The following is a 20336-nucleotide window of genomic DNA, read 5'->3' on the forward strand; positions in this document are numbered from 1 at the left end:
ATTTATCTTGAATGAGTACTGAAACTCCTCTGTATGAGACTGTCCACAAACAAGTTTGATTCTTTTCTTTTATTTAAACAAATTAAAATAAAAGGCACATAAAACATTGGAAATATGTTTACATAATTATTCTCAATGGACATACATTTAAAAAAATGTAGGAATGTTTTACCTTTCTGCTAATCAGAAAGCCTAATCTTCATATATACAAAAATTACCACTGTTAATGTTCTAATACAAAAAGGATTTATAAAAGTTTTTTTTTTCCTTGTGTGTCATAACTAACATGTCTTCTGAACTAAATGGTTTATACAAAGATATACATTCATTTGCCTTCACATCTGCCAAATTACAAACTTCACCAAAAAACAAAACAAAAAGCAAAACGAAACTCAAATAATTATTTGGCCAAACAAATTGTTTTTCATATTAGGCTGGATTACAAAGTGAAACCACACAGAGAAATGTCAATGATACGCTAACATGAGCATGCGCTTTAAAGATCAATCAATTTGTGTTTCAAGATTAGTCCTTAAGTAGAAAACATTAAGTTCATTATTGTTAGCTTTAAATAACAAAGCCAAAAACTGGCCATGCAGGACCCTAGGCCGTTTGAACTAATGAAGGATTCCTTCACAAGACTATTCTCTTGCACAGCTTAACTAGAAGAGGAAGTATCAATGTGTGAGAAAAGTCTTGTAAAGTATTTTAGGCACACTTGTTAACCAGCCACTAAAGAAGGACAAATGACACCACATACTAAGCTTTCATCTTGTTTTTTTTTTAGTGTTTTTGTTTTTATAAAAAGTCTTCACCCTTCTAATTACCTTCTAATCAACTCATCATCCACAGGCAACATAAAAAACAAATAAACAAACAAACAAACAAACAAAAGAACCAGGAAAAATATTTTCAACAAATAATGCCATTCAAAATTAAAAGCACCTTCCCTTGTGGACTGTTAGCATACATAAAATGAAATTAATGAGCTAAACAACTGAGTTGCCAACATACAGATGAGCCAGGTGAAGTGGGACTGACAGTCATTGTCCAGTTACACCAAACTGGAATGCCCCTCTATGTACCATTGTCCTGTAGTCCCTACATCTTACCATTTACTGCAGGTGCTACGGAATTCCTACACTGTAAAAGGGTGAAAAACTACAAAATCCAAGTATCAAAAAACTGTATATTCATGTTGCTCAAGACACTCACAGCCAGGAAACATGTTCACCCTTTCAAACAATCAAGCAGACATCTCCAGATGTAATGTGCTCTGTAAACCTATTCCTGCCCAAGAGAGCAGCAGAATATGTGCAAGCTCACAAGTCTCAACTGAGGGGGGCACAAATGAAAATTAAATGGCTGAAACAGCAGGAAAAGGTATGTAAACATTTAGAGTCATGAGCCTGTAACTTCTAAGGGCAACTTAGTGGATGCTGCATGCACATGGTTGCAAATTGTCAAAACCACTAAGTAATAACATCAGTAACACAACACCCATCCTTTAGCATCTTGATCTTTTAGTTACACCTAGGCAAATGTTCTTTATTAATTATCCCAATTATCTAGGTTGCTAGAGTGACAAGAAAGCAATAACAACAATAAAATAAATAAAATAAGGAAGCATATGAAACCTACAGAGAAAACTCTGCTTTTACACAGAATAAGGCTGTAGTTTATTTCTCTCTTTCTAGCAACAGATAACTTTCCTAAACAAATTACAAACATCAAGAACATTTCTCTGCTGACAGGTTTGATCTGTGCTGCTATAGTTTGATATTACTAACACTGTGCCACAGCTAATGGAAATACAAGCAAGACCTAATGTCCTACTATACTATTGCACTGGGGATTATTCTAGAAGTAATTAATGGCTTCATGTTCAGTCTCTAATTAGTAGCACCATTTGGAGTGGACAACATGTAGATAACTTTGTACTATGACCATTTTCCTATTTTGGTAATCTTAGATGACAGACAACACTCAGTATTCAGTATTGGAGGGATAAGGTATAGTTAAATCCACAAGCATTTGAATAACACTTTTATTATGTTGTGCTTAAAGCACCACACTGGCAATTTTAATTTTGAAACCAAAAAATTAAAAACCAATATAATTAAATTAAAAAAATAACCAAGATGTGATTAAGATGCACATTTTCTGCCTTAAGTCAAGAGTTTAGCAAAAGTATTGCTTTATCTGTTTACTAATGTTTAGCATCAGTAATAAAAATTATTATCTTTTGCAGTCAATGACTGCCGGAAGTCTTCAACCCATGGACATCACCAAAATGTGGACATCTTGGCCTGCCTAGGTCTCCAGTTTTGTCTTTACTAACTGAAAATATGAACTGACATCAGGTGACTGGTTTGGCCAATGAACATATCTCACTTCTTTTTCTCTTGGGCTGGTTTTGCAGTCTACCTTGCAACATTATCTATTTGCCATTAATAGAAACAGAAAGTATAGTTGTACACTTCAGAATTCATCCTACTAATCCTATCAGAAGCCACATCATCAATAAACATTTGTGGAAGCCGTACATGCCCGTGCCAAGGCTTTGTTTGACAAATTATGTAGTATGCTTTGGACCTCTTCCCACTATTCTGGTAAAAGATAACATTAGTTTTATTTGTCCAAGACAAAACCAAAATGTTTTCTAACCTGGTCTTCTTTTTCTTGAGTGTAACCAATGGCTTGCCTCCCACTCATATTGAGGTTAATAACTACCAAATGCAAATTCAACATTTGTAATGATATCCAGATAATTTACCTGCTAAAAATAATGAAAGAAGAGGTGTCACTTTGCCATGAAACTGTTTGTCAGCTGTCTAATTTGGGCCTGTAAAAAAAGCTGCTGTAATTCATAATAGTTAATACAGAATTTATGTAAAACCTCTTAAATTAAAATTGAAAGTCTGCATTTTAATCACATCCTAATTATTTGTCTTAAAATCCAGTGAGATGGTATACAAAGGGCAAAATTTTAAAAATTGTGAGTGCGTTCAAATGTTTTTGGACATTTGTGGCTGTATACAAACTGCAGCAAGTAAAACATGTTTTCCTTTTTAATGGGATTTTTCTCATAATAAAAATAAAGTGACACCAGGCTTATGTATAAGACTCCTTATTCTCCTTTCTCTCCAGGCTGGACGGCCACATCAGTGTTGATGAAGTTTTTGCACCAATAACATGTAGTTAATAGAAAGGCTTTATCTACCATGGGTAAAGGCAATAAAATAGTGTTTTACATTATTGGTTTAAAAGAAAAAAAAAAAGAAAAAGAAAAAAAGGTCAGTGTAAAATTTCTGACATGTTGACACAAATGAATGACAGTGATGGGATCCACTATCTGCTAAATTAAAAATCTAACCAACTGAACACACCACAGAAACTTTGGGACTGCGCAACTTAAATTTAACGTCTTCTCTTTTGGCTTTCATGTTTAAAAAGTCTTAAAAAAGCTAAATTTAATGTTTGACTTTTGATAATACCAGGATTTTAACAGGCAAAGCCTAAGTGACATTTTTTCAGGAAGCAATACTCTCACCTGTCACGTTCAAATACAAAATAATACAACCCCCCCAAACTTAGTTCCACATAAACTTGTCTCCAGCAGTAAGGAATGATTGTGCTTCCAGCAACTTTAACTGTAGAAATTCTGCTGGGGAGGGGCGCAAAATTTATCAAAACATACTCCAAATAAGCATATCTTGTTTTAACTTTAAAACATATCAAATATAAAATACTGAGAAGTCCACTAAAATAAAAATCAGCTAAAAAGGACAAAAAACCCCATTTCCTTAAGAAGAAGCAACACAAATATTAAGACATTTCCTAAATATCAGTATAGCATCACACATTATCCATATTTTAAGATGTCCAGTTGCACAATATAATTTTTACTTCTCACTCTGATAAGATCAACAGTGTCTTGTCAAATAACTTGACAATAACGATCTTAAACGGTTTGTCTCCCTACAGTATATTGCGTTTACGGTAAAGACTCCTGCACTGAGTTTGCTCAATGTCAACCATTACAGTAAAATTATACATATTTGTAAAAGGGTAAAATGCAAATACAAAGTAGTTTACCATGGAACAGCTGGAAGTGTAATAACTGCCCAATAATTTAAAACCATGTTTAAGTGAAAGAACCTACTTTTTGGTTTGAGTCTATAGGTGTAATTAAAACTGTTCACATGATCAACTGTGAGTAATACAATTGACTAATACATCAATATTAGCATTATCAAACATTAAAATGGTACAAAAAGTAGAATTCATATTTGAGCAATATATTGGGTCCTGGAAACATTTGAGCGTAATCGTGCGATGACCAGGACACGTTAGCATCTACCGTGTTAGTCTCTTTAAAGGCAACAATTTATTCTCTCTGGTTTTCAGATGAAAAAAAAAAATCTCCATACTGGTTAAAAGATTTCCCCCCTTCTTTTTGAAAATATCATTCATGGGCAAAATTACATTTATAAAATTCTTTGGCTTAAACTTATTTCCACTTCTCCCAAACTATGAAATCACATCTTATCTGGTTAAATGACGACGATGTAACAAATTGGAATTATCTGAGCATGAGAGCTCATTCGTGACGTTGAAAGCAAGCAATGACAGCTCTTTAAAACATGGACATGCAAGACTGGCTCTGCCTTCAGGGATCCAACTAATAGGTTTGACAACTATTTATCAATATTATTGGACATATTATTGGATTTACAGATTTTGCATCAATATGATGTAGGACTGTGGTTTTTCAGGTTCACTGAATTAGGCAAAAAACCCAAAAAAAACAACAACTCACAATCAACAAAGTCTTCCCCTATTAAAACATTTCTACTAATGTCCTAAGGTAAAATGCATAAAACAAAATGCATATATATTCTATAAAAGAACAATTTATGTACATGCTAGTACTCTGATTAATTAATTTCTGACCATTGCTAAGTTACAAAAATATGTATTTTCTGTATTAACTAAAAATAAAATTCATAATTACCACAATGTTGTAATAATGCTGACCTCTGTAAGTAACAATCATTGGTTACCATCTACGTGACACATTAGTTCACCTTTTTATGCCCAGTACACTATCAACTCATTTAGAGGGAGATTTTACTAATATCTAATGGCTTTGTCCGTTATTAGGCAGTTAAAACATCACTAACTGTTACATGAGGAACAAAAGTTCTACCAAGGAGGGGAGGATGGCAGAACCTGGGAAAGAAAAGGCATAGACTCCATGGGCCTCATGGCAATATTGAGTGGCCCAGTTATATTCATGGGCATAGGAGTGGTGATAGCTACCGGGTGGGCAATATTCATGTGTGCTGTTGTAGGGATTCCAACAGAGGTCAGGTTCACAGGGCCAGTGATGGTGACAGGGTGCTGCAGGTTAACTGGCGATGTGATGTTAACGGTGCTGGTGGCAGTATTAATCTGAGCAGTGATGGTAACAGCATTGCTGGAATTGACACTGCGGTTCACAGCAGAGGTGTTGGCTGCAGAGTTGGTGACAGGTGTCGTAGCCGCAGAGCTGTTGTGTAAGTTGTTGGCATCTGTATTAGAAAAAACAAAACAAAACAAAACACATTTAGGGCTGGTCAGCCTTATAGATACATATTACCCTTTCAAAACAGGGAAAGACAATAGCCCTCTCAGCTCCTCGGCTGTGGGTGACTGAAAATATCAATACATCATTATCACATAGTGTCAACTGTGGTAATATATTTGAAGAAACCTACCTTTATGAGAGTTGTCAATTAGGACTTGGAAGGAGTTATTTAAAATCTCTCCTACCGTCAACTCACCTGAGGGGTAAATTCAAAAAGCAGGATCAATAGACTAACCAGTTAATTATTGTTAATGTTATAATTAAAAAATTTAAACAGAAACATATTAAGGACATCTTAAGTTCTGCATATTCCTAAGGTTGGACACACACTGCAGTGTAGGTCTTAGACCAGTAATTAGCAGGCCTAGGTAAGCTTAGGATCACTGACTAGTTTCACTCTTGCCCACAGATAATTGGCACATTGCTGGGTCATTTGTGATCCGTTCTCAAAAAGAAAATCTAAATTTCAAAGTCCAGACAGAAATGACAGCTCGGTAATAGCAGATGGCCTGTGATGAAATGTAAAGGAGTGCGCATCTACCCCGAGTGCTATGGTCCTTTTTGTGGTTAATTTAATTGATCTACTGATCCTGCTTCATGAAATTTAACCTTACATTAGCAAAATATCTATTATCTACACATGAGAATAGCCTCAACTGTACCAGTGCTTTAAGAAAAAAAAAAATCTCTTTGTACTTAGGTGACATCGTACAACATGAATTAAAACTGGCCACTAATGTTTTGCAGAGGTTATGCTTAAATAATTAGGGATTTCTGCTATTTCTGCTACGGGATTACCTTTTCGTGGCCCTGAGTGGTTCCACTGCCAGTCACTTATGCCTATTCAGAAATACAGACACATATTGGGTTACATAAACAAGGGGAGCACTGCCATTATTCTTGGAGTCAACTTGATCAATTAGTCAAGTTGTGTGTAGGTGGGGATGGGGTACAACACCTCGACAAGGGTTTTAGCCTTTCTAGTATAAAATAAAACCAAAATGTCAGTCTCTCAAATTAAACTTTGTGTGTGTGTGTGGGTTTTTTTTCTATTAGGGTAAGCAAGGCCAAATATATGATTTTCAAATAAATTATAAATGTCTGGGTCTTTGGGTGATTGATTAGCTAGGGCTAAAGAGGCTAACATTCCTCCATCTTGGCCTGTGCTTCGAGGATTCTGACAGTATGACTCATGGCGACTGCACGGCCACTAGCAACTCCAACATCATTGTGAAGTTTGCGGATGACACTACAGTGGTGGGTCTTATCACCACCGGTGATGAGACGGCCTACAGGGAGGAGGTCAGCGCCCTGACCCACTGGTGTCAAGACAACCATCTCACCCTCAACGTCGCAAAGACAAAGGAGTTGATAGTGGACTTCCGGAGGTGCAGAGAAGTACACACCCCCATCACCATCAACGGCGCTGCTGTGGAGAGAGTGAGCAGCTTCCGCTTCCTTGGTGTACATCTGGCCGAGGATCTCACGTGGTCAGTACACACAAACAAAACAGTGAAGGCGCAGCAGCGCCTCTTCTTTCTCAGGAGACTGAAAAGATTTGGCATGAGCCCCCGCATCCTCAGGACCTTCTATCGCTGTGCCATTGAGAGCATCCTCACTGGATGCATCACCACCTGGTACGGCAACAGCACCGCTTACAACCGCAAAGCTCTCCAGAGAGTAGTGCGGTGTGCTGAAAGAATAATTGGAGGTGAGCTTCCCTCCCTCCAGGACATCTACAGGAAGCGGTGCCTGAGGAAAGCGGGGAGGATCATCAAGGACTCCAGTCACCCCAACCATAAACTGTTCAGACTACTTCCATCAGGAAGGAGATTCTGCAGCATCCGGTCCCGAACCAGCAGACTGAGAGACAGCTTTTTCCACCAGGCCATCAGACTGCTGAACACGTCATAGACACCTCACCCTCACTTACCAGAACTTCAACATTATGCACTCCACACTGTATATAAATGCCACTTGTTTTGCACATGTCCAACCACCAACCTCTGTATATTTTATATATTTTATTTTATTGTTTAATCTATTTAATTTGTAAAATATGTATACACACACACGTAAAAAAAAAAACCCAAACAAACAACATATTTAGTATACACATCCAGTAATGCATACACTCTTATATTGTACATATATTTATTACTCTCAGATTTAGCCATTCTTATATTTTGCTTGTTTTACGTTATTGTATTTTTGCACAACTCTGTTGCTTGTGAAGCTCGCACACAAGAATTTCACTCGCATGTACTGTACCAGTGCACCTGCACATGTGACGTGACAATAAAAGTGATTTGATTTGATTTGGGTATCAAGTTAAATATGTTGCAAGAATGTCAGTGCTTCTAGAATAAAATTTGGAAACATTTACAAAACATTTATATTTACTTGTAATTTTTTTACACACTTGTGTTTTAAATTTACAGTTACAGAACAAAAATATTGACAAATGTGTAGGTTGACATTTAAATCATGGCTTGTCTCTCATTTGACTCAGTTACTTTAAACCTACACTGAATTTTGTTACTACAATACACACATGGTGCATGCTTGTACACCTTTAATCTGTCCATAGAAAGTAGAAGAAAAGAAAGATTTCCCACAGTTAAGCTTTAAGTTCCTTTCTTGCCCTTTTTATATCCTGTCTCTGGAAATCAAACCATGTTCCACCATTACTGGACAGGATGAAGTGAAAAACAAATTATTAATATATATACTCATTACTTACAAAAACCATTATTTCAGACACGCCCTTGTTTTGACTGTACAACATGGTAACAGCCACAGTTTCTAAATGGATCAGTAAGTATTTAAAAGTACAACGGAAGTCAGAGCCTTCACCTTTCAGGCTCCTCTTCTGTGGAACCAGTTTAATTTGGATTTGGGAGACAGACACAGTCTCTACTTTTAAGATTAGGCTTCAAACATTCCTTTTTGCTAAAGCATATAATTAGGGCTAGATCAGGAGACCCCAAATCCTCCCTTAGTTATGCTGCAATAGGCCAATGGTGCTGGAGACCAGTACCATTTCTTCTTCACTCACCTTTTTCACTCAGCATTCTGCATTAAAGTTATCAATAATCTTTGTCTCTCTTCCACAGTGTGTCTTTATGTTGTTTTCCTCCCATTACACCCAACTGTTCATGGAGGTTTCTGCCTGTTGACAAATGTTCACTCAAAGAGGTAATTTAATTGCTGGGTCCATTAAGCGTCTTTACCTTACAATATAAAGCGCTTGAGGCTGATTTGGCTCTATATAAATAAAATTGAATTAACTAACAGTCCTCTTTAACTGACAACGCTGGTAGAAACTAAGTGGGAAGACACTGCTGGCATGTGGACTGAACGCTTATCAAATATCTAAGCAAATACTAATGTCACAGAAGCATACTGGTCAGTGCATTTATGCTGGATAACTCGTTAGCAGTTGCAGATATACAAAATTCTCTTTCAACTTCATTTTTGCTGGTTGAAAGAATGAGGGATTTTGTGTCTGCAGTGATTTCCTCATGAATCACAGGTGGACAGAGGACAGCTGAGAATGAGACATCTTGGTCCTCTGCTTTGTAATAAACTGCTCGTTCAGCGGGTTTTGCAACATGTTTACCACAAAAAAAATTTTTTTTTATTTTTATTTTTAGGTAATTGTAAATTTAAAACACAAGTGAAAACATCTTAAAAGTAAAAATGTGAAAATACAAGGTCATTTTTATCCTAAAGACGTTCCCATTATGTAACATTTCTCAATTGGTGTTGATACATTCACACTAACATTTTTTTCTCCTGGAAGCAGGTTTCTTTGAGACACTTCGTTGGTCTACGAGCAGACAGTCTCTGGGATAGGATTTTGGAAATCTGGGTGGTCACATTTTGGAAGCTTTAATAAATACTATAAATATCTAGAAATGAAACTTACCATCTAAGGTTAGAGATATGCTATTTCCCCTAATAAGACCAGGTTTTCCTCTGAAAGCTTTTCTCTATAACCCACACGCTTTGTAGACGTCACCTAAACAGGCCAACTTCTAACACTTGCCCTTTCATGTGATGTGTGCAGTTTAGTAGTTAGGGATTACTTATAAGAAATATGTAAACAAAATTAAAAAAAAAAAAAGGTGATCTCGAATTCAACCAGCACTTAAACCTGCACAACCACAGTAAGAAAATATAATTATAAGATGATATTGTACAGTTCTGTGGAGTCCATTATCTCACAAGAAAACAAAAAATCATTAAAGACTATTTCAAGTATACAGTACAGTGCAAATGTCTTGAGCCAGCTTTCATTTCTTTATGACTTTCCAGGAAAACTAGAAATGGGTGTAGTCATTTTTTTTAATGCAAAAAAAATAAATGGAAATACAGTATATAAGGGGAAAATTGAGTTTTTACAATTTTAACAGGCTTGAAAGTCAATATACAAGTCAATATTGCTACCTTTACAGCTTAACACAGCCTGAACTCTCTTAGGCAAGCTTTCTTTAAATTTATTTAAGTAGTCTTCAGGAATATTGTTGGCTGTTGGCTGCCTTTTGTTCTTTTCTCTGTCAAGATGATACCACAGTCAAATTAAAGTTGAGGTCCAGGCTCTGGGGAGGTCAATCCATAACTGTGTCTGTTTTTCAATTGAAGTATGCTTAAGCAATGATGCCAAAAGGACTGGCAGTCTATTTTGGCATCATTGTTGAAGAATGAGAGAAGCCATTTCCAATCACATACGTTTTTAAGATGGTAATGCACGGTGGATCGAAATCCCTCAATACTTTTCAACATTTATAATTCTATTCATTTTGATAAGATCCCCAATACCAATGGCTGAAATGGAGCTGCAAACCATAACAGTGCCTCCACCTTGGGGTACAGATTGCATTAGACTATGACTCCTGACCTCCTCTCTACATACTGATGACAAATTAAACCAAAAATCTGAAATTTTGTATCATTTCATAAGACCTGATGTCACTGATTATTAGTCCAGTTCTTGTGTAATTTAGCATACCTCCACCTTTCCCGTTTCCCCTTTCTTAAGAATAGTTTTTGAAAGTTACCCTTCAAATGAGACCATTTCTGATGAAGCTTCAGTGAATAATAGATGGATAGATGGACGGATCAGCTGAAGAGCCAGATGCATCTTTCAGGTCTCATGTTAGGTAATAATCTTATAATGATGCATTTTTAAGTAAGTATGTAATTACGTAAAGTGTATTCATTAAAAAATAAAAAAAATTAAAAATTAAAAAAAATTCACAGCCATCATCATATGGTGATGTAAAACAAAAACAACAAAATTGAAAAAAAAAACTAAGAGACTATATTATATATATATATATATATATATATTTATTAGGGGTGCAACGATACTCGTATCGATATTGAACCGTTCGATACAGTGCTTTCGGTTCGGTACGCATGTGTATCGAACAATACAAAATTTTTAATTTATTTTATCAACTTTTCTTCTGACGATGCTGTCTGTGTTGAGAGCTCAGTGGATCTGCGTTCGACTACTCCGCCTAGGCTGCACTGTCGAGTGCAGATCCACTGAGCGCAGCGCAAGCTAGCAAGACAGAAGCTAAGCTCGTTGCAACATGGCAAATTGAACCTCCCCCACCCTCATTCAGATCTGGCCTTTGGAACTATTTTGGTCTTCATGTGAAGTATGACCCTGAAGGTAAGCGCGTCATGGACAAAAGTAAAACAGTATGTCGGATGTGCCACGCAATGCTCAATTACATGGGTGGGAACTACTGCGTTAGCGCAGTTTGCTCGTTAACGTGTTGACGCCGTCCAGCCCCATGCACGGGGCGATCAGCGGTAACTCGTTAACGGAGATTTGCCGTGTTGTGGCGTTAACGTCATTTCAGATTAACGCTGACAGCACTAGTGGGAACACAATGAATATGACTGCACATTTACTCCGACATCATCCTAGTGCAAAGACAAGTGGAAGCAGACAAAAACAACAAGCACGCATGCTACAAACTTTACCCGAGTCATTTAGACAGCCGTTAGCACATGATTCTCCTTATGGGGACCTGATATGTTTAATATGCTGCTGAGAGTATACCCCAGAAGAAGCGTATAGTATAGCTTTTATTTTGGAAAGAGCCATTTCTCTGTAATAAACTCTCTTTTCCAAAGATGAGGGATTTCTCCACAAGATATTTATTTTTTTATTACTTTGTCGTTTCAGCAACATTAAATTTAAAAACTGTACTTTTGAGTTAAAATATATATTTATAATTTTAATAAATGACAAATTAAAAAAGCATGAACATTTTTTTGTATCGAAAAAATATCGAACCGTGACACCAAAGTATCGAACCGAACCGAACCGTGAATTTTGTGTATCGTTGCACCCCTAATATATATATATATATATATATATAAATAAAATCAAATAAAATCAAGTAATTAATGCACAGTTAGTAACAATAAAACACCAAGTGACACTTGGTGTCTTCACTAGGAAAAGAAGTAAAAAACAGATGATTTAAAATGTTCATATCAATAAGACTCAACAGAAATCCTTGTTAAACACAGGGGTTCACAGAGTTAGCTAAACATAGTTTGAAAAGAAGATTATTCCAAAGCCTTGGTGCAACTCATGAGGCTCTGGCCTCTCTAGTCTTAATCTTGTGTGAGGAAAAATTAAAAAATTCTGAGCTTATGACTGAAGAGTGCATGCGGTGGCGTCTTTACTGAGAAGATGGGATAGACAGACTGGAGGTTTTCCATTTAGTGCCATAAAGTTAATATAAAAAGATACTGGTAAACTAGTGATACTACTGAAGATAGTTTTTTTAGGCTGCCATTGCACAATATGCAAGTTTTTGGGTTAAAAGCTTAACAGAATCACCTTGTTGGTGTAAAAAAAGAAAAAGAAAAAAAAAGAAAAGAAAAATGGCCTGTATTTGTATTTGTATAGCGCTTTTACTAGTCCCTAAGGACCCCAAAGTGCTTTACACAACCAGTCATCCACCCATTCACACACTGGTGATGGCAAGCTACGTCGTAGCCACAGCCACCCTGGGGCGCACTGACAGAGGCGAGCTGCCGGACACTGGCGCCACCGGGCCCTCTGACCACCACCAGTAGGCAACGGGTGAAGTGTCTTGCCCAAGGACACAACGACCGAGACTGTCCGAGCCGGGGCTCGAACCGGCAACCTTCTGATTACAAGGCGAACTCCCAACTCTTGAGCCACGATCGTGCCCCAAAAGAAAAAAATAGTATCTTCTAGCTGTCAAACTGCTATGTTTGGCATTTTTCAAAGATTCAACTGAAGAACTGGGAACAAATTATGTGTTTTTGTTACAGGCTACTAAGGGTGGGCGGTATAAACTGTATACGGAAGAAATTATATAAATTTGGCCAACGGTAGAGATTTTGACTATACCGCTCTACCGCGATAGTGCATGTTGATGGCGTCATCAAGCTGCGGCTGTTTTGGTCGAAAGCATTGCAGCGGCTGCAAACAACATCATATGCAAATTATGCCGGGTGACAGTAATAGCAAAGAGTCGAAGCACTTTTGGAAGATGGGGAAAGCCAAAAACTGCGCTTCCTCCACTTCCCTACCATTGATTCATTAATGCTGAATTCTCTTGCAGCTGCTCTATTCCCATGTTGTTGCAGTATATTAATGACTAACCTCGTATTGTGGATGATTATCTCAGTTGTTCTCCTAACTGAAGTTTGGTCCGTTTTTAGCATCCTGCCATGCAATTGCATTTGTCCCTAACCACCAGAAACCCTCACGTTAACTTTTATCGAGTAGAAAAAAAGTTTGCTTTCATCCTTCAGCTTCACTGTGCTAATGTTATGCTAACGTAGCTGTTTTGCTAGTGATCACGTAGGACAGGGGTTGGCAACCCTAGGCACGCGTGCCACAGTTGGCACGCGAAGGGTTAACTGGTGGCACGACCATAGCTGGACTGGCCATCGGGCATACCAGGCATTTGCTCGGTGACCCGATGATTTTTTATTTTTTTTTGTAATGGTATAAATAATGAAAGGTGGTGGATTGGCCAGATGCTGGCCGGTGTGTAAAAATAACTCAGTTGTTTGGTGGTGGCTATGGCAGAGCTTCCACAGATTCAGTAAAATTAACAAGTGGTGGAGGCCAGCAGGTGGATGAGGGAGAGGGGAGGCAGGAGGAGGAGAGACCCGAGGCAGCCGCCGGTCCGAGTGTCAGGTGAACTGAACTTCAGGTAAGAAGTTATGACCTGCAGTCTATCTGGGTCAGATATAAACCAAGTTTAGGTGGAGTTTATTTTCGTTGTGCTGACTTTTTACAGTCAGTTACAATAACTCGGACTGCGTACTAGCTAGCATGACGGAGTTTCTATACAGCTGGGTCAGTGCTATGATGTTAATGATATGAATAAAATAAAGTTCACTAAGGTTAGTTAGCAGAGTTGCCAACCGTCCCGTTAAAAGACTGAATCGTCCCGCATTCAGAGAAATTATTACGCGTTTCGTGTTGAGCTGAGAAGGGACGCAGTTTGTCTAGGATGGAAAAAGACAAAGGTGGATTTATTCTGTCGTTACGCTGTACAGCTGCCTCTTCTTCTCCTCTCATTCTCTCCCCTCTCTCTCCTGGTCCTACTTTAATCATGAAACTGATCAATGATCAGCTGATCGGCTTTTCTCTCGTTTATTTATCGCCCACTTTGCGCCAGAAAGAGGAAACCGCCGGATGTCGCGCTAAACAACAGCAGCACGTTTAAGCTTGATCAGCTGTTGTTAGAATTTATTTAATATTAATTTCTAGTATCAGCTGATGTTTGCTGGAGCCACAGCTGTAAAAGCTGCTGGTCATGATATCGCTTTGGATATGTGGTGAGAGGGAAACATGAAGATGAAACCAGGAGATGTCCTTACTGAATCATCAGAGCTGAACAGGTGATGGAGAAACAGGTTTACCTTTTAGGTGACATGAATGAGTTGAAGGGAAGTTATGAACTGTTTCTGAGAGACAAATAACACCAGGATCCTTTTCTATGTAGCTGACAGCTGGTAACTGTGCAGGGGTGGATCTAGCAAAGTTTTGCCAGGGGGGCCAGGTAGGCATTAACAGGGAAAGGGGGGCACAAAGAAATACTTTCTTATTCTCATTTAAAATGTCTGGCTGTTATTAAATAATTATCTGAAGCTTACATCCAAAGTTTTTATCTGACATAAAATGTATAGAAATCATACATATACCAACAAGATTGTACATCACTGTCACAACAGCATTTGTTTTCATTCAAAGGCTTTATGGCTTTAATACCTGGTGGGCCGGTCTTCAGTCAAAATGCCCGGGCTGTTTTTTTTGTCCCAGTCCAGCCCTGGGCACGACACGCAGTGAATTAATCTGAGAAGGTGCATCAAAAAATAAATGGCCGCGCCAGCGGTGCACATCGCAAATCAGCTCACATAGACACATTAGTTGTGCCACTTCTTAATGACGGCATCTTAGCTAACAACCCCAACTACCAGATTCAACTTGTAATTGGCTAAAAATAACTTAGCCTACTGGTAAGAGGGACGTTGTTAGCTTTCCACATTCCGACACTTCAAAAGCTTCAGGAGCTTTCCGCTCAGCACAGCATCAGCACCACGGAAATACACGGATACATCCGTAGACTCGAGACACAATGCATTTTTGGGACTTTCAGGTGTATGGACCAATGTTTTATTTTCTGATCAAACCAGAAATCTTTAATGAGCAGCTGGATTTCTCTCGCATTAACTGGCCGAGTTAATGCCAGTTAATGCGACATCGAAGCAGCTGGAATCCACAGCTGTGCATGTTCATGGAGCTTGCATTTTCACCTGCTGGACATCACTACCTGACAAGTTTAACTGTCTTCAGAACATTGCAGAGGCCTTATTGACAGTATTTGGCTCTACATATCTGTGTGAGCAGATTTTCTCTCACATGAGTGTCCTCAGGTAGCCGTCTGAATGCTGGACACTCGGAGACCTGTGTCTCTGAGTGGGAGACCTGAGATCACATTAACATGTGTGTCTCTGTATTAACAGACATGCCATATTGGCTTAGTTTATTTTACTTGTCATTGTTGTGAGGAGACCATAAATAGCATTTGTATTTTCTGTTGTACAGTTCATTTGCTGTTATGGAGTTCTTGTCATGGATAAAAAGTGTCTTTTTTTGTTTCAAAATAGCTGATAACTATTCACTGATAGCTGCCAACATCTGCAAACAAATATAATTCTATAGAGTGGTTCTATATATTGTGTAACTGTTCATATAGAGCGTTATTAAATTTATTGCTAATGCAATCATATGGCACACTGACTTCTGAGGAAATTTGAAATGGCACTCGCCATCAGAAAGGTTGCCTACCCCTGACGTAGGACATCATTATATACCAGCTAGTCAAACTTCAGTAACCCTACAAACGTCACTGCTGTTTAGTTTTCTGTCTTCATTTATCTTGGAGGTGATAGCAGAGCTGTACGTTTTAATTTTTTCAGAAATCTCTCAGTCAGAACATGCTATATCATGTTTAGGTGGAAGCTAGCGAGCTAACTTCCTGCTAACTTCTAACTTCGTTGAATTGAATAAATTCTGTTTTCATGGATGCCTGGATGTTAAACTTAATTGTTACACCTGGTAAAGCAGCAACACTGATCATTTTATTAAAGATGAAAAAATTTAGACAGTTGTTAACTCTCAGTGATGCCGCAGTGTTCGTTTGACTTTGGGACCTGAAGCTGACAGAGTTTGGGACCCAGATTACTCCGCAAGGCTCCTGACTACAGCAGCCGTAATGCTCCAACAATCCATAAAGCGGTGCGGCTTCATAGCTTACCAAAGTCGTACTAAAGACAGATTTGTGCGCACACTGTCGATTTTTGAGAAAATTAAAGGATTTTAAGTGTGCCTTATAGTGTGTAAAATACGTTCTACAGAAGAAAAGAATATATTGCGATATATATCGTTACCGCACATGCTTCAAATTATACCGTGATATTAGGACTGTGCGATATATCGAGTTTTTAAATATATCGATATATTTTTATACGAGATATGAGATGTGACAATATCATTTATATCGATATAGTCTATGTTACGTTATAATTATACTTGTGGAACCACAAGTTTGCCTCTCTTTTGTTCACTTTTGTCTCTACGCAACGTTACTCTGCCTCGCCTCTCTCCTTCACTGAACACAACTCCCACTCCCCCATTGCTTCCCCTGCAGGCAACGACAAGATGGACACAGCAGCTATCAAAGAGGAGCTGGTCGGTAAAAAGAAAACATTTGGAGATTACCATTTTAGTGCTGTCAGCGTGACGTTAACGGCATAACTGCATTAACGGGGCAAATCTCCGTTAACGAGTTACCGCGGATGACCCCGTGCGTAGGGCTGGACGGCGTCAACGCGTTAACGAGCTAACCGGGCTAACGCGTTGACACCTAAAATCCTTTCATTTTCTCAAAAATCGACAGTGTGCCATGTATGAATTCTGGTTGTGCTTACTGACCGCGAACCGATTTTATGTGGTACACAGCGCTCAGAAACCTTTCAAAAAATGTTTTGGTATGACTTTGGCAAGCTACGAAGCTGCACTGCTTGATGGACTGTCAAAGCATTACGGCTACCGAGGAGCCTCGCGGAGTAATACGTACTCTGCTTCAACGTAATATTACCGTACTGTGTGTGTATAAGGACCACAAATGGAACCTGTTAAAAGACATGGTTACAAAAAGGATTTCAAACTCCAGGCTGTCAGTCACACAGTACAACTTGGGAACAGAGCAGCTGCGAAATCTGTCTTTGTTATTATGCTCAGCCTCTTTTAGTTTACATTTTGACTGCACAATTGTGAGCTTTTTGTTATGCACAAAAACAGCATTGTTTTATTTTATTTATGGAGCATTATTATTTAATAAATGCTGATAATTTATTTCTGAGTAATTTTTTCTTGTACATCTACGCTGTATGTTAATAAAAGTGCCTATGTGAGATTTGGGACACAGCTTTGACTAAGAACATTCTTTTTGTTCTTACTTTATGGCTTTAAAAAAACATCGAGATATATATCGTACATCACCATCCAGCTAAAGAATATCGAGATATGAATTTTGGGCCATATCGCCCAGCCCTACAGGATACTAGAAGCAAAGTGGCTTAATAAACAAACAAAACAGTGTTCGGAAAATGGCCAGGTACAAGGACCAGACTGAAAATGAGTGAAAAAGCATCCTACAAAAGGCTGAGGAGGAAAAAAGACTGAAGACTTTTGCATAGTAGTGTAATAAACACAACACAACTTAAAAGCAGTATGTAATGCTGGATTTCCTGAAAATAAATTAACAGATATTTTGTTAATGAAGCAAAGCCACATGCTGTATACAGGTTTACGGCTTCACGTGAGGAAAGAGAGGGACAAGGAAGAAGTGTGCAAGAGAGACAAGGAGAGAAAGAGTCCAAGGCAAGGGAGAGAACACATCCCTACAAATGGCCAGAACAAAAAAATAAATAAATAAATGAAAATGCTGGTGACAGCAGGTACTCCTCAGTCTCTGAGTAGCTCCTTCTCGTTATTACATTAACATGATTTTCAGAAAACTTCGTCTCTGAGCTTGAGTTTTCAACGATATGTGACAACAATACTCTTACATTGTATCTCAGTGACCTCGACCTCAAACTATCAGAGAATTTTTGAAATTGATACTATATCTTCTGACTCCTACACCACTGCGTTCTTGAGTTATCACATTAACAAGAATTTAAGAAAACTTGACCTATGATCTCTGACCTTGAGGTCGAGGTCACTGAGATTCAAAATTATCTGAGATTTTTAGTAGACACACCTACTGTATAAATCTGAACTCCTACATCACTTTGTTCTCCAGTTATTCTGTTCACAAACTTGGGTGTCCATGTCACCTGTCCACCCCGCAGGTTGACAACAATACCACATCCGCCTTTTACGGCTGAGGTGTGAAAAAAGCAGTAGCAGTACCTCCTGCCACAACAGATCAGAATAGAAGCTAATTAAAACAGATAGGACACTGATTAAGTCAAAAGGCGTCATGAATAGCATGACATGAAACACCAGTGGCACTGGGACAGAAGTAGATTTACAAAGCAGCTGCAGAGAAGAAAGCAGCAAATGTATACAAGGCAAAGCAGTGTGAACAGCATATCCAGCATGGAATTTCCTAATAGGATGAACAGAAGGCCATCAGCTGATTATGAGATCAGCAGCTCTGCCAGGAGTAATTCTGTCAGCCCACTTCAGGTGTGCTTTACAAGGTGGGCCTGCACATGTAAATTTGGATTCTAAATAACCAGTCCTTGTCTTAAGGAGGGTGCTATATTTTACTCAAGCTTGCTTTCTCTACCAGATGTCCATAATTTTGAGGGATCTGTATGGCTTAGCTGTTTCTAGAACTGTACTCTCATTGGCAGATGTCGATCTCAAATGCACTGAAGCTATTCAACTTTGGAGTTACAGTCCCGCATCCTCCAATGACTACTGGGATCATTTTTGGCTACACCCCCCACACCAGGGACTGTAGAAAACTAACTGTAGAAAATGGACGACCTAACAGCTCCCCAAAAATGAATGTCTTTATTCCCCCGTTGTCTGGCTGCACAAAAACAAACTAAAACAACAACAAAAAAAAAGTTCTCCTCAGATAAATGTTTTCAAACATTTTTTCAATCATTATTAGTAGTTCTTATCACACTGGTTTGTGTTCAAAAGGTCTGTAAGCTAATGAGTAGTTAACGTCCTTAGCTAGCTGGCCAAGATGGGCAGTTGGCTGTCGGAGGGGAAAGTCGTGTTCAATAGCTAATCTATGCACATGAATGAATTTACATCTACTGAAGAAATCACTATTATTGTGCTTGAATGCTTGTTAAAATCGAGTATTCAAGCACAATAGAGCTGATGATTAAATATTTGCAAACAGCAGCATGTTTATAATCTCTCTCCCCATCTATAAGGACAGTAACACCAAATTGAAAAAGCTTGAAGTTTAATAAACACTCATTAATAGTCAATTTTCAGCTCAGATGAGAGGTGAAACATTAAAGTCCAGTTGTTTTCATTCCGAGCTCATTAGACCAACTCCTTACTTATTTATACATGTTTTTTTTTTTCAAATATTCAGGTAATCAAAAACAAAAACAAAAACAAAAAAAAAAGTCTGAATAATTCTTAAAAAATTGTTATTGTCTTCAAAGTTACATGTGCAGTACAATGTACATTTTACATCGTTTGAAAGAAATAATATGAATTAATATTTATTCTCTAATATTCAGGCAGCAGTGGTGATAATACCTCCATCTGTATGTCTTAGTTTCTCTGCAGGTGAACACAATGCTGCAAAAAAAAACTGAACCAGGACCGGAAACTTGCTCCATGATTTCATCTTTGTAGCTCTTCAAAAAGCACCACTGATTCCAAGGAAAAATATGCACTTGGATATTATGTTAGTATATAAGGCTTTGGCTTTTTTAACAGTTCACCTGTCAGCAGAAAAAAAAATGTAAGCACAGGACTTCAGATCTGAAGTGTGTCAGGACAACAAAGGATTGGCTTTATTTCAGATTTGAGGGATAAACTTTACATTTCATTGTTTGTAATGATTCTTTTCTCTGTGATTACAGATGCTGCCCTGAGATTCAGACCTCAGCACCCCCAAGTGGCAACAGA

The 20336-nt window shown here is 38.1% G+C and overlaps 1 protein-coding gene across 3 annotated transcripts in view; it reads right to left on the minus strand.

Moving 5' to 3' along the window:
• Positions 1–98: 98 nt before the first annotated feature.
• LOC134640916 (vascular endothelial zinc finger 1-like) overlaps positions 99–20336 on the minus strand; it is a 44473-nt gene continuing 24235 nt past the window's right edge. Inside the window, exons 5-7 of one of the 3 annotated variants that reach the window (XM_063493007.1) lie at positions 6431–6472; positions 5763–5828; positions 99–5576 (exon numbers count right to left, since the gene is read on the minus strand). In XM_063493007.1, coding sequence (XP_063349077.1) covers positions 5209–5576; positions 5763–5828; positions 6431–6472 — 476 coding nt within the window. In that variant the 3' untranslated portion in view covers positions 99–5208. The remainder of the gene's footprint in view (positions 5577–5762; positions 5829–6430; positions 6473–20336) is intronic. The other 2 variants (XM_063493008.1, XM_063493009.1) reach the window with 2 other exon arrangements.

The sequence above is a fragment of the Pelmatolapia mariae genome, linkage group LG14, assembly GCF_036321145.2.
Source record: "Pelmatolapia mariae isolate MD_Pm_ZW linkage group LG14, Pm_UMD_F_2, whole genome shotgun sequence".
In the NCBI taxonomy this organism is placed as follows: domain Eukaryota; kingdom Metazoa; phylum Chordata; class Actinopteri; order Cichliformes; family Cichlidae; genus Pelmatolapia; species Pelmatolapia mariae.